Source organism: Diorhabda carinulata, chromosome X (genome assembly GCF_026250575.1).
Source record: "Diorhabda carinulata isolate Delta chromosome X, icDioCari1.1, whole genome shotgun sequence".
Classification (NCBI taxonomy): Eukaryota; Metazoa; Arthropoda; class Insecta; order Coleoptera; family Chrysomelidae; genus Diorhabda; species Diorhabda carinulata.
In genome coordinates this window covers 60,497,257-60,512,769 of record NC_079472.1, presented here as the reverse complement: position 1 = coordinate 60,512,769, position 15,513 = coordinate 60,497,257, and the positions used below count along the sequence as shown (strand labels likewise).

Genomic DNA, 15,513 nt, shown 5'->3' with positions numbered 1-15,513 from the left:
TTTTTTTTAATTAAACTTCCTGTATCTTATTTATGAAAAAATTTAGACGCCATAAAAGTTATTCAATTTGCCTACTAAACGTGAACTTACAGACACATCCTATATTTATCCTGTCGACAAAAAAACTGAAAATAATGAAACGGTTATACTATAAATGACAACACTGTAATTGTCATGATTAGAGGTTATTTTGATGTTTAAATATTTTAGTAGTGATTCGGTATAAGCATCAATTACTCATATGGAAATGTTATGGGACTACGACATTATCTTTAATCGACTGAATCGTGCTTCTGCTAACTCATTTCTCTGGAAGATCTTGTTCGTTAACGAAAAGACAAAAGTCTTATGTTCCAAGTCCCCAGTCTCAGTTCAGGTTTCCAAAAATCAACGTCAAAATTTAATTTCCTCCCAACACAAGTTTACTTTCATTCTGCATTAATTTCCTTCACTTCACGAGTCTCGTTGAATATCTCTTGTCACAAGTAGAACATTATGAACAGGGTCCTCGTTAGATATTTCAGGATGAGATTCATACAAATTTAATGCTTTCTCTAATTAAATTCCAACAGAAGAGCTCGAAAAATCCAATTATACTTATAAGAATGTTTCTAGCTTATTAGGTTTGATGTTGATAATGATAATTGTTGAAACATATACGAGGATCGTCTCCGAAGTACCTGGCCTGACCGTATTGGAAAGTAAACAATCTATACAGCGTATGTTCCAAATTTGAAGGCGCCACGTTGTTTGGTATTGATTTGGAAGCCATTAATAGCAAACGTTTTAATTGAATTTGTAAACATGGAAAAAATTGGCGATACAATACTTTTATTTGAAAGGCATTAGCACAACCAATATGAAAAGTGAACTAGATTGTACTTTGGGTAAGACTGCTTCTTCGTTATCAACAGTAAAATATTGGATGGCAGAATTTTCACGAAGCCGTGCGACCTGCGAAGACCAGCAACCAAGTGATCGACCAAATGAGGTGACGCCTCCAGAAATGTTGAAGAAAATTCACAAAGTAGTATTAAATAATCGTCCACTGAAAGTACGTGAGCTAGCAGACATACAAGGCTTTTCAAAAAGTGCAATACATCGCATATCAACTAAAAAGAAAGCTGTGTGCATGATTGGTAACAATGGAATAAAAACAGCGTCGTCAAGATGTTTCCATCGAGTGTTTGGCAATGGACTGAAAAGGGAGGACCTGCTCCAAAGAAGGTAAAGACTCTTTCATCTGTAGGCAAAGACATGATGTGAAAAAGCAACAAAATTGAGCTGGTGCATCAAAACAATGCAGACACATCCGTTGTTGCAATGGCCAAAATTAATGAATTAAAGTTTGAGTTGCCAGATTCGCCAGATTTACCTCCTCGTATTATTTTCCAAGAAAGAAGAGGTGATGTCGGCAGTTAATGACTATTTTGGGGAACTTGACGATTCTTTTTATAAAAAGGGTATCGCTGGGTGAGATCTATGGAGCTAACAGAAGATTACGTTAAAAAATAAATAGATTTTGTTCCCGAATTTTTGTGTTTTCTCTGTTGGTACTTTTGGGACCATTTTCGCATGACTGACTATAACAAATCGTTTTTTTAGTGGTAATTCTATCAGTTTATCCGTGTGACGTATTTTTGCATGTTTTTCAAAAATGTTTCATAAATTTTGTGCATTATTTGTGTGAATTAGTTTCAGATTTAACAAGCTTTTGCGATGGTATTCACTGCAGTTTACTGAGCTTTGAAATTATAATTAAAAATGTTTGAATGTTTGTGTGTCCAGGTTTAGTGAACCATATTTGTAGAATAAGCAATTTCAATGTCTTGGTGATATTTTTGAATAATTAATAGAATTCAACACTTGCGTTTTATTTGAGCAGAGTCGAAACGAAAACTATAATGTGTCATTATGTTATTATTGATATGTGATTCTTCGAACATATTGCTTAATTTGACGTTTTTATGTCTACAAAATGAAAGTTCTCTCTGTAAAATAGAGCCAACTACATTTTATAATTGTCGTTGAATCAATTTCATTTTGTAACCACTATTCGTAATAATAAATCATGACATTTTATTATCTAAGAGCGGAGATAACATCTAAAGTATGTATGGAAACACACCAAATCTATTTTCTTCCATAAAGAAGCACATTTCCCTTCAATATACGACTGTATTTTATACTTCACTGCCTAATCCTTTCGTCCTTCGTACGGAATATCCATTGTATTATATTTTGTTGAGAAGTTCTACCATTTGTCACTGTCAATACTCAATTTAAATAAAAATGAATGATGGAAAATGGAAAATTTATGCGGTATCCAGCGAAATTGGTATTTGCGGAAATATGATAAATACATGGCATTCCTTAATTGCTCAAGTAAGAACATAAAATCTCAATAGACATCGTTATAATTTAAAACAAGAAAATATTCTATAGAGTCTGACTTTGATGTTAAGATGGGTATGAGAAGGATGATTTAATTTTTTGTATGTTAAAATTGTTTGGCGAAACAGATTCCGTATCAATACCTACAGTTACAGCAATTACACGAATACCCCAAAAATCAAAGAGTATGGGAATCAACTAAAACGTCTTCCCGTTCATCTTAAAAACGCTTGAATCACTGTAAAACGAAAACTACATGTTTCAGTTACGGTTTTTTCAAATTTTACTGTCACAACAAGTCTCTACAACTATCCTTAACATTTTTCCGACAAAACGAAAAATAACTTATGCGAATAAAGGTACTGCATTCGTACCCGAAGTTTTCGATGTATCCGTTATTTATTGTTCAAGTCTCGTATTTAAATTACTGCTTTCATCACTTTTGTTAAATAATTCCATGTAGTTTTTTGTCAGTGGCATAGAATGTGCTCTGGAGTTTTTTTTAATTTACAGAATCTACACAAGGACTTCTTGGTCAACATCAATAATAAATGCCCTGTTAACAAAACGCAATTCATCCATGGGATCAGAGTGAAGAGATTGTATATTGATTATACTGGTCCATTTGACACATCACGTTGCCAGGATAAGTATTCAAACTTTGGAAAGACTTATCAAGTTTAATTCTGATAATCTGATCTCTATATCAACTAAATCAGGAAATAATACGTTACTATTGTGGTATACCACTGGTCTATGGCCACTCTTTTACAAAATTGGAGTTAAAAATGAAAAATTCAATCTTGATAAACGGTTATTTGATCCAATAGCAAAGCAGACATCTCAACAATCATAGTTACTAACGTCTTCATATCGTTTGCCTTCTAACCTTTTTGAGAGCCACAAATTGGAATTTTTTGCCAATCAGGCACTGGCTAGCCAATCTCCAAGCCCATTTCCTTCAATATTTTTCATAACCTCTATTCAGAATCCCTTCTATTTTTACTAAGTGTCCAGTCGCACTTCCTCCAAAACATCACCGATCCTCCGCTATGTTTTACAATCAGATTTGCACATGGAAATAGCATCCATGAACCATTTAACGAATAAACAACCCCTTCCCCACCCTTCTTTTAATAATGACTTAATGGTGGGAGCGGAGACGAGAATTTTTAAAATTCCAACGCGGTTCATCTCGTGAAACTAGTTTTGTTCATATTTATCCGGGTTAAACGTTGTCCGATGCCCATTTGGTTTTCTATTATTGCAATCTTTCTCTCCGAGTCAAATATCGTTTCATTTCTTGCATATATGTTTCCTTTTTCTCTTTTTAAACACTTTCTCCAGTCTTTATGTCCTAGATGCCCTTTTAATTGCGTCCATTTCTGTAACTCTCATTTTTCTTTTCATTTGTTCTTTTAGTCTCCACGTTTCAGATCCATATATTCAACGTTCTTTTGATGATGATGTTACATATCCTCATTTTCTATGTTTTCCTATCTCTGAAACTCCATAGTTTATTTTGGCGCCGAAATATCTCTAGCTATCACATTTTTTTATTGTTCCATTATTTTCCAGATCGAGATCCTTGGTCTCTTCACCAATACAGAGATATTGTGATTTTGTAAAGACCTCATTTTTTGTACTCTTCTTCAAATTTTCTTGTCTTGTATCCAAGATCTTCTTTCTCGCGTTTGTCATATCACCTGATCGTCGGCGAATTGTAAAAGTGTGAAACCAAGTATCGTCTCAAATCTTTATTCGCATTCCTCTGCATTTTCTTTTCTACAAAGAGAATGCTTTTGCCACATATATCTTGAAAAGTGTACAACATCCTTGTCGCAGACCCTTGTCAATTCGAAATAGCTCTAATTTCAAAGTTTCTTGGAGTACTTCCCCCACATTTTCCTTTCTCTTCTTGGTGTTTATTGTTAATTTAAAATTTTACAGTTTTTCAGTTACATTTTTCAGTAGATATGCGTCAATCCTCCTGCTCCCGTTGCTCGACAAATTTTTTAGATGTTTAATTGCAAATTCCAAAAATTACAAGAACAAAAATATGCGTGGTGTGTTTGTACTCATTTGAAGATCTTCAATATTAACTACAGTAAATTAAATAACAATGAGTCCTCTACAATCAAGAATATTTAATGCAATTTGCAAAGTTATGGTGGTAGAACATTCGACGTCACAATTTTATTGCGATGCTAGATGATTATCGGATCTGAAGGGTTCATAGTGTGTTTATGTGAATTTTATAGAGGAGAAAAACCCTTGGAAACCAAAGTTTCAATTTGTTTTATTTGTTAATAAATTGAGTTATAAATATATATAGGCTTATATGCAGACCGTTTAGATCCATAATTTCCTTCAACTTCTTTCGATTCCTTGCTTTTTCTCTCCAGCTCTGGATGTTTCTCTCTCTAAGGTCTTCTCCCACCGCTCCTCTTCATCGTTTTTTGGTCTACCTCTTTTCCTTTTGTCCTCTGGTATCTTCCGTTTCAAAATCCTGTCTTCGTCCATTCAAAGTGACTTTGTTATTGTAATATGTTTGTCGCGCTGAGTAGTGCCTCATTGAAAAGTGTATAAATCTCATGGTTTGATCTTCTCTCCTATCCTAATTTTGTCTGCTTTTCTCCAAAAATTCTTCTTAATATTTTTCTCCCCCAGATTTCCAATTTCTGTTTAGTTTTATTAGTCATTCCCCAAGTTTCACAAGCGTATGTCATAATGGCTTTCGTAGATCTGGAAATTTCTTTCGTTGTTAATATTTTTCTAAAACCACCTGTAGAGCTGTTATTTTTGGCAATTCTTAGTTCTATTTCATTTTATTCTTGGCATTTATTATCTGGTAATACATCCAAATACATGAAATTTTCTACGAATTCTATTAACGTCCCATCATGTTTCTGTAGTTTGAAATTGTTTTCCGCATTCTTTATTTTCATAAACTTTGTTTTGTCATTATTGAAGGTGTAGGTCTATATCTTCTGCTGCTGTTATCAGTTGTTTTGTGATATCTTCTTGCTATCAACGCCACATCATCGGCATAAGCTAAGCATTGGTGACCTCTGTTAAACATCACGCCCTTTCTATTAATCTTGGTTTTTCTTATTAAGCCTTCCAAAGCTACTTTGAATAGAAGGAGATCCCTTTGTCTTAGTCCTTGTTGTGTTTTGAAAGGTTCACTCTTCTTGTTATTAATTTTTGTTATATTTGTTGTGTTCTCTGATGTCATCAGTTTACACTATCATAAGCTCTTTTGAAATCAACAAAAAGGATCTGTGTTGGTATCTTATGTTCATAACAACATCAGCTGTTTGATCGGATGTTCCTCTACCTTTTCTGAACCTTTCTTGGTACTATTCTAACAATTTTTCTGCGTATATTTCCAGTCTTTTCTTCAGAATTGATGCGATATTTTGTATGTGACATCTAATAAGGCTATTTCTCTGTAATTTTTACACAATGTTTTGTTTCCCTTCTTGTAAATGGATAATATAATGGCTCTTCTCCATGGTTCTGGCATTTTCTCGGTTTTCCATATCTGACAATAATATAACTTTGTAACTAATATTACTTGATGGATATATTCCAGTATTAAATAGCTAGAATCTAGAATTCCTGGGAGAAAATGAATTTTTTAAAACTAATGACCAGTTAATGATTTTTGGAGAGGGTTCTGGAGCAGATATGTGGAACAGAAAAATCTAAATATAAATGAGTGTATAAAAAATTTATTAAAGTTTTTTTTACATTCATTTACTTATCCATGCTAGCACGGAATGTGGAAAAGTATTTTTTCACTGATATCAGATAGGTATCAAGTCAAGAGTGATTGAGCATTAACCATGTTTAATGGTTATGAAATAATCAAATGCTCAATGATTATTTCATTGATAAATTTTCAAAAATATCGACATTCATTAAAATATGTGATGTTTTGACCCAAATACTCTGTGGCTCACTCCAGCACTGTAAGGAGGGGAGAAGAAAACGCGCGTTACTCCATCACAGCAGCTCAGAGAGCCTCAGTTCGTCGAGAGACACGATGTCCAATGGAGGCGAGTTTCCCGCCGTGTTGGAATTGAATGTCGGCGGAGTCGCTTACACTACGACATTAAAATCACTCACAAACCATCCCGAGTCTCTTCTCTATGCTATCTTCACAGGGCGAGAACCGATTCTAAAAGATGCTAAAAATCGTTATTTTTTAGATCGTGACGGAGTGTTATTTCGATATGTGCTTGATTTTTTGAGAGATGGGAACGTAGTGCTGCCCGATTGCTTCAGAGAAAGGGAAAGATTGAAAACTGAAGCTGAAAAATATATGTTGCACGGACTGGTCGAGGCAATTGCTAACGAGAGTAAAAACAGACCAACAGGGGCTATTACCGTTGGGTATAGAGGCAGCTTCCAATTTGGAAAAGATGGTCTAGCTGATGTTAAATTCAGAAAATTGTCTAGGTGCGTAAATAGCATGTTTTTCATATTTATATAATTTTTTATTGTTTATTTACTAAAATATTTGTCTGCGATACAAATATATTGTAAATTTGATATAATACTGACTATTTAAAAATGAAAATCGTATCCGACGGAAAGACACCGTAGTTTGTGTCAAATTACGAATATTTCGAGAACTTATAAGACTCAAAATGAATATTTTTTGCTGAAAAAAAAATGCTATTCGAGTTTGTTTTCATTTCTTTTTCTCTTTCTCATCCTGTTTGGGTTTGGTATCTAAATAGCTATTTCGAAGTTCAATTTTTCATTTAGTTTTTTTATCTGGGACATTAATCAACCTTTCCATTATCACTGTATACATTTTGTTGCTAAGAAGATCAATTTGTGTAGAGTGAAAAATAAAGAAATCATCCATAACATGGTCAGTCATATTGTCCCACTCTTATTGAACGTCAGCAGTCAGTTCTTGAAAGGTTTTCTCGATTGGATATTAATCTGCCACATATATTCAATGGGATTCATGTCTGGTGAATTTGCTGGCCAATTCATTCTTTGGATATCCTTCCTCTAGGATGTTTTGTACCATTTTCGTGCGATACCGTCTGGCATTATCATCTTGAAAAATGAAATTTGCTCCATAATCATTGAGCAACGGATGAAATATCGGTCTCATAAAGTTTTCGGCATATATGACAATAAATGGTGTACGGCGACCAAACATTATAACCCCCCCCCCCCAAAAAACATCACGTATCCGCCATGATAGAGAACAACATCTCTGGTAAAATTGAGTCGTTCTTGTCTACCTGGGGCTCTTCAGACCGCCTTCCGCCTTCCGCCTTCAGCCAATCTCTGTGCTCTTGAGCCCATTGGAGACGAGCATATGTGTGGTCGTGAAAGTCTTGCTCTTAGATTCGAGGAATGTAATCTCCTACTTCTCGAAACTGCCCTTCAGTATGTTAGTAAAAAGTGACTTCGAACGATCGGTTTCTTCGGATGAAATTAGCTATGTAACGGTCTGCCCTCTCTGATGTAACTCTAGGGCGACCCGTGACCTAGACTAGGACCACTATCCGACTCACCCAAGTCCGTGGCATATTCAGACTAGGAGCAATATGGTGATTAGATAAACCTTTATGATATAAGCCTCGATAAAACTCAGATATCATATTACCCGGCATTATCAAGTTATATCGTTAAATCTGATTGGTTCTACAAAAATTCATATATATACGGACGAAAATAATTTTTTGTTACAATATTGTTTTAATTTTTATGATAAAGTGCCACAAAATTTGGAAACAGAGAAGGGGGTTAAGACTTTTGGAGATGTGTGTATTTGAAGCGAGATTTGAAAATATATCAAGCAAAAAAATCACCTAAATCAGACAATGAATTATGCATCAACCTTTTCTGTAGTAAATTTAACTATCAACTAGTAGCTACCGGAATTTTTAATTCTCCGGAAATTAAATAAAATAATATATAAACGTAAATTCATATTTTAGTAATAAAAAATGGGTTAACGATTTAATATAAAAAAGGAGGCCAAGACTTTTGGAGATGTGTGTACTTGAAGCGAAGTTTGAAAATATATCAAGCAAAAAAATCACCTAAATCAGACAATGAATTATGCATCAACCTTTTCTGTAGTAAATTTAACTATCAACTAGTAGCTACCAGAATTTTTAATTCTCCGGAAATTAAATAAAATAATATATAAACGTAAATTCATATTTTAGTAATAAAAAATGGGTTAACGATTTAATATAAAAAAGGAGGCCAAGACTTTTGGAGATGTGTGTACTTGAAGCGAAGTTTGAAAATATATCAAGCAAAAAAATCACCTAAATCAGACAATGAATTATGCATCAACCTTTTCTGTAGTAAATTTAACTATCAACTAGTAGCTACCAGAATTTTTAATTCTCCGGAAATTAAATAAAATAATATATAAACGTAAATTCATATTTTAGTAATAAAAAATGGGTTAACGATTTAATATAAAAAAGGAGGCCAAGACTTTTGGAGATGTGTGTACTTGAAGCGAAGTTTGAAAATATATCAAGCAAAAAAATCACCTAAATCAGACAATGAATTATGCATCAACCTTTTCTGTAGTAAATTTAACTATCAACTAGTAGCTACCAGAATTTTTAATTCTCCGGAAATTAAATAAAATAATATATAAACGTAAATTCATATTTTAGTAATAAAAAATGGGTTAACGATTTAATATAAAAAAGGAGGCCAAGACTTTTGGAGATGTGTGTATTTGAAACGAAGTTTGATAATATATCAAGCAAAAAAATGATAATACATACATTAATACATACGATGTACTGGCTTTCTTTTTACAATTTTTCATATATTTCCTTCGCCTTCCCTTATGATTGTAACAAGATCAAATGACTCCGATGTTGATTAGCGCGATACAATTTTTATAATTAAGCCCCATCGAGCTTTCTAGCTGATCGATTATTATTATTAATAACGTTAATATACATGGTATCCTGATATTTTTTATGATTCTCTAATACTCAAACCGCGTTTAATATCAATAAATGGAAAATCAGTGCTATGACAACCCTCATAAATTCGAAATGTGATAAAATGGGTTTATCAATGTTTCGAATGCTTTTTGTAAAAGAAACATTCCATTTATTTTTCGAAAACTCTTCATGCTGAACCTTGTAGACGATTGTCTACGCTTATTTTTCTCGATCTCTTTAGTCCAGACAATTTAGGAACGGCGTGTAGTTGTATTTGTCATTTTCAACGAAATTTTACATTATACATACAGAATACAAGGATATATTGAAAAATTCTTAACGTACTATAAAACCAAACAAAATTTCAATGTCAAAATATTTTATTACTCATTATATTATCCTCTTAATTGGATACATTTATTGCAGCGAATCTGCAACGTCTCTAGACCTTTAAAAAAAATGTTTCTTCTTGCTCTGCATCGTTGGCAGAAAAATTTTAAACTTTTTTTCATTTGAGGAAAGAGATGATAGCCAAATCTGGTAAATAAGGGGGGTGTTCTAGTAATTTAAACCCCAAATCACGAATTTTTTGCATGGCAACATGAGATTTGTCTGCAGGAGCGTTGTCCTGCAAAAACAAAACACTTTTAAATAGCTTTTCGTGACTTTTTTCTTTAATTTTATCCTAAAGATTTTTCAGTTCATGTCGAATAGTAATCTCCAATTATTGTTCTCGCCTTATACAAAACATCAATCATGATTACTCCATGGCAATCCCAAAAAACTGAAGCAAGAACTTTTCCAGCAGATTTTTGGACACGAAACTCCATAGGTCTTAGAGAACCAGAGTGTCGCCATTCCATCGATTGTTGCTTTGTTTCTGGATCGTTCAAATGTACCCAAGTCTCATCCATAGTAACAATTCGGTTTAAGAAGTCTACAAATGTTTTCAAATCGAGCTCAGATCGAACGCGATGCTTCTACCCTTGCGCGCTTTTGGTCAACATACAAATAATTTGGGGATCCATTTTGCAGCAATTTTTCTCATGTCCAAATTGACGTGAACTATTTGATAAACGACACGTATTCAGTGCTTCAGATATCCGCTTTAGCCCAATTCTTTGGTCTGATAAAATCATGTCATGAACTGCATCAATATTTTCGGGGAGTGACACAGAAGCTGGTCTTCCTGATCGGTCATCATATTCAATGGAAAATTTACCTCTTTTGAAGCTTGCAGTCCAATTTTTCACTTTTAAATAAAAATAGGTATTTCTCCATTTTTTCTTCAAATTTATTGCTTACTTTTTCCACGTCAAACTTTACACTGACACTCCTAATAAGTTATTGTTCGTAGCTATGGTAACGCAACGGAAAAACGATACGACACGGAACCCACAGAAGGAAGTTTCAATGAAGTTGATAAAATATGGTTAAATAAGCCGACGAGAAGAAGAGGATTTACTCAAAAATTACAAAAATACATATTCCATTATAAAGAATACTTAAGAAATATTTTTTTATTATTAAAAACGGCAATAAAACCATTGCTTTTTGAAATATTGAAAGCAATAATAATTGTGCAGTGTTTTGGTCGCCTGAAAATGTTTTCATAGCTTAAGTAGCCAGTGAGTGCTAGTCGTAGGTGATGCGTCGTCAACACAGAAGACGTATTGTATCTATTTGACATGTATCATCAAGATAGTAGTGAGAATTTACTTCTTACTTTAATGGCAAATGTTTACCGTGAAGGAACATTTCTCAACATCCATGCTTAAACTTTAACAAACCACACGAAGCCACACGATCTTCCACAACGTCTAACATTTAGTGAATGACAAAGTTTGAGATCCACTTTTTTATCGAAAAATTGTGTTCAACGACGAAGCTCATTTCTGGTTGAATGGATACGTCAACAAGCAAAATTTCCGCATCTGGTGTGAAGACCAGCCAAAAGCATTGCAAGAGCTACCAATGCATCCCGAGCAAGTTACTGTTTGGTGTAGATTAAGGTCCGGTGGCATCATCTTCAAAAGCAACGATGGACGGAACGTTACCGTGAATGACCAGCGCTACCGTGTAATAATTGAAGATTTTTTTGCCCAAAATGGAAGAATTGGACATGTCTGACATGTAGTTTGAACAAGACGGTGCCACATGACCAAATTAAGAGCCTCCTTCGGTGAAAAGTTCATCTCACGTTTGAGGCCCCTCAATTAACCGCCTAGATCGTGTGATTTAACTTTTTTGGATTATTTCTTGTGGGGCCATGTTAAAGCTAATATCTACAGGGATTTACAAACAACGATTGATGCACTGGAAGTTTATATTGAAGCATTTATTCCTGAAATACCGGTCGATATGTTGGAGAGTGTGTGCCAAAATTGGATCTTGGCCATGGTCTATGTAAAGCGTAGCCTCGGCCATCATTTCCATGAAATCATCTCCAAACATTAAATTATATTGATCGTTCTATCGATTGCATTGAAGATTTCATCAATTTTTCAAATGTTTTGTGTTGTTTTTTCAAAATCAAATCCTAAACCTTTTAAAAAATCACTGATTATTATGCATTTCTACAAATTTCACTGTTTTCCATATATTAATACTGTGGAAACATTTTTTTTTCTCCTGAAACCTATATCACTGATTTCGTATCTCTTTTTCCGTTATTTCCGTAAATTATTTTTGATAATTATTGGTTAAACGGACGGAAAGGCTGAAAATCAATTTCAGAGGGTAACTGTTGCTAACAACTTTCCGATGTTAATTATGAATAACATCGTGATGAAAATGGATCATTTCTGTAAAATAAAATTTTGCTAATGCATCGGAAATCTGGTGAAATGAATAATAATGCCCAGTAGTCATGGATTTTTGAAAAAACCTCACATCGAAACGGTGATTTACTCTATTATTTCTTAATGAGAACACCACCCAGCAACAAAATCTTTGACGAAATAATAACAGGCCTTCTTTGAGAAGTTTTTCACGCTGATTTAAAAAATACAATTCGTTTATTTTCTACTACGTCTGCTTAACTCAAAAATCGATAATTTGTATCTCGAGGATTCGTTTCCGCTAAATAATCAGACACCTGATACGCACCGTGGTGATTAAGCGTCTACAACGCGCACATTCGCGATTCACGTGTGAAGTTAGGATTTACATGTAGAACGTCGGTCTGTTAAATGTTTCTCTCGTCTGTCAACACCTTACAAACGAGCGGCAAATTCCTCTCAATCAAATATCGACTGCGGTCATCTTGTTCTTCTTTCGACAACTATGAAAATAGTGTCAATACAAAATGAGCGATTCGAAACGGAAAGGTTTTGTTATTGTTTAGTAAAGAACCTGTATTTTGCCTATTTCAACTTAAATCTTGGGGATAAAGACAAATCATATTCATGCTCCCCATAAAGTGTATCGCAACTGTGTAGAAGGATTGCGCCTTTGGAAGTTAAGAAGTTTGGTGGTGGTGATGGTTTGAAATACGGAATCATGTAAACAAACCATTAAACGAAGTTCTAAAAATAAAAAGAGCGTTGGTTGCTACAGCATTCCCTTAGCAACACAACCTATGCCACATGGGCCAGATCTATCAATTCCATCTCCACTTGACATTTTGATCGATGTATTAGCTAGATTTGAGAGACAGTTCAATTCATCCGAGAATGAATTTACTCCAAGAAGAACGCAATGAACCATAGCTGTTCACCTAAGCAGTATTAAATGATTTGGTTAGAAATTTAAACCTATCGAAAGAGGAATCAGAACATCTGAGTGGATACTTTCTATTGATTCCTCTCAACGAACGGGCTCTTCTAAATAAATACGCCCCATTCTTATTGTCCATTCCGTTCACTTGAAAGAAACATAAAAATCGTCGAATTGGGCTAAAACGAATATCTAAAGCCCTGAATAACTCATACGAATGCGTTCATCATATTGTTTACTTCAATTTGGACATGAGAAAAATTGCTGCAAAATGGATCCCCAAATGTTTGAATGTTGACCCAAAGCGCGCAAGGGTAGAAGCATCGCGTTCGATCTATGAATCGAATTGTTACTATGGATGAGATTTGGATACATTTCTACGATCCAAGAACAAAGCAACAATCGATGGAATGGCGACAATCTGGTTCTCCAAGACCTAAGAAGTTTCGTGTCCAAAAATCTGCTGGAAAAGTTCGTGCTTCAGTTTTTTGGGATTGCCATGGAGTAATCATGATTGATTTTTTAGATAAGGGTAGAACAATAACTGGTGATTACTATTCGATATTACTGATCATGACTATGGGAAAAAATTAGACAGAAAAGTCGCGGAAAACGACCCAAGTTGGTTTGTTTTTGCAGGACAACGCCCCTGCACACAAATCTCATGTTGCCATGGAAAAAATTCGTGATTTTGGGTTTGAATTACTAGAACAACTCCCTTATTTACCAGATTTGGCTATCATCTCTTTTCTCAAATGAAAAAAAGTTCAAAAGGTCGTAAATTTTCTTCTAACGAGGAGGTAATAAAAGCTGTGGAGGTCTGGTTTGCACAGCAAGAAGGTCTAGAGACGTTGCAGGCTCGTTGTTATAAATGTATCCAATTAAGAGGAGAATAAAATATTTTGACATTGAAATTTTGTTTGGTTCTAAAGTAGGCTAAAAATTTTTCAATATATCAATATTGGGAGTCAAATCTTTTCCCAGTTTTGTTAGATGATCTGTAGGCAATATTAAGTATTAAATTCGGAAAATCCTTGTGAATCCTTTTTCTAATTATCATTAGTCATAAAAAGAAACGGCTGGTATAGAGTAAAATAAATTTTAAAACAATTAGAAGTAAGAAATTCAGTACATAAACAATGAAATAAACGAGTAAAAAAACAAGAAGAAATTAGTTTAGTCTGCTGAACGCATCCGTACGTGCCTTTTGTCTCTATTATGTGGTACAGAACAGTTGATGTAGCATGAAGCTTCCTAGTAACTAGAAACAGCATATTAAAAATTAAATATGCTATTCACAACATTCACATTGTTAACAATTCCTCACGACTTAATTAAACAAGAGAATTTGCGTGCTACATTTCGTTCTATCTTATGTAAAATTTATGTAGTTACGTGTTGTTAACCTGAGAAACTGCAATCGATATGTCGTTTTCATGATTTTTCATTTTTTCTTTTCACATTAATCATAGGAATATTCATTATGACGCGACACCTTACATTCCTATTGATGTCTTCGTTTTTGTCCATACTTTAGAAACAAATTTGTATGATGGATCCAATTCCAAACATATTTTTCGAAGAGGAGACATTTGAAAAAAGAAAGATCGCCTTTCTTCTCACCATTATGATATGGGCTCCTGTAGATTTGTTAAGAAATAATTTTCTTCCTTTCAAATTACCCTTCGTCAATCAGGTTTCTTTGTGATAACAAGACATATATTTTTATAAAAATACAAAGAAACGCAACATCGGTATGTTGTCAGGATTCACTAAAAGATCATTTTTAACATTCTTCCGCCCTTGAGTAAGTGATCCAAACCACACTTTCTTTGCGTGGTGACTTTTTCTGTATCTGCTGTTCCAGTCGCAAATAAAACTTGACAATTTTTCCAAGAAGGAACTTTCTTTCATATCAGAACCATGGGCAACCAACACTGAAAGACATTTGTTTCCGTTGTATAGCAGCACTGCATTCAAACTAGGTTTTGAGGAGTCAATCACCAACCGTCAGTAACTTGAATCGTATTCAAAATTCAATCAATTCATCACTACATCTGCTTTAAAAAAGTTTTCATTTCATCGTCACCATGTCTGAAATTTTCGTACCAGGAAAAAGTAAATTCCAGTCGTTTAATCTTGACCCCAAAATCTCATCTTGTTTTTTAGACAAATTCAAAGCAGGTACCAAATCCCTTCTTCTAAACATTTCTACTCAATATCGCTTAAGACTCTTCAATAAGGCGAGCCTGAGAAACATTTGGGGGATTTTATCTTTTCTCTTAAACCTTTGACGGTTGATTAATGTATCTACAATGGTATTATCATAACCGTTAAGTACATCCTTGTTGTATATTTCGATATTAAGAAGAAAACGAATCAACCGATGTACCAGTAAATGAAGACTGCTTATCTTGTGTTTGGCTGGGATGTATTTGCACAG

General features: G+C 34.1%; 1 protein-coding gene across 1 annotated transcript in view; it reads left to right on the top strand.

Moving 5' to 3' along the window:
• Positions 1-6,413: 6,413 nt before the first annotated feature.
• LOC130901651 (BTB/POZ domain-containing protein KCTD12) overlaps positions 6,414-15,513 on the top strand; it is a 46,278-nt gene continuing 37,178 nt past the window's right edge. Inside the window, exon 1 of the mRNA XM_057813169.1 lies at positions 6,414-6,861. Within this exon, the coding sequence (XP_057669152.1) occupies positions 6,446-6,861 (416 nt within the window). The 5' untranslated portion in view covers positions 6,414-6,445. The remainder of the gene's footprint in view (positions 6,862-15,513) is intronic.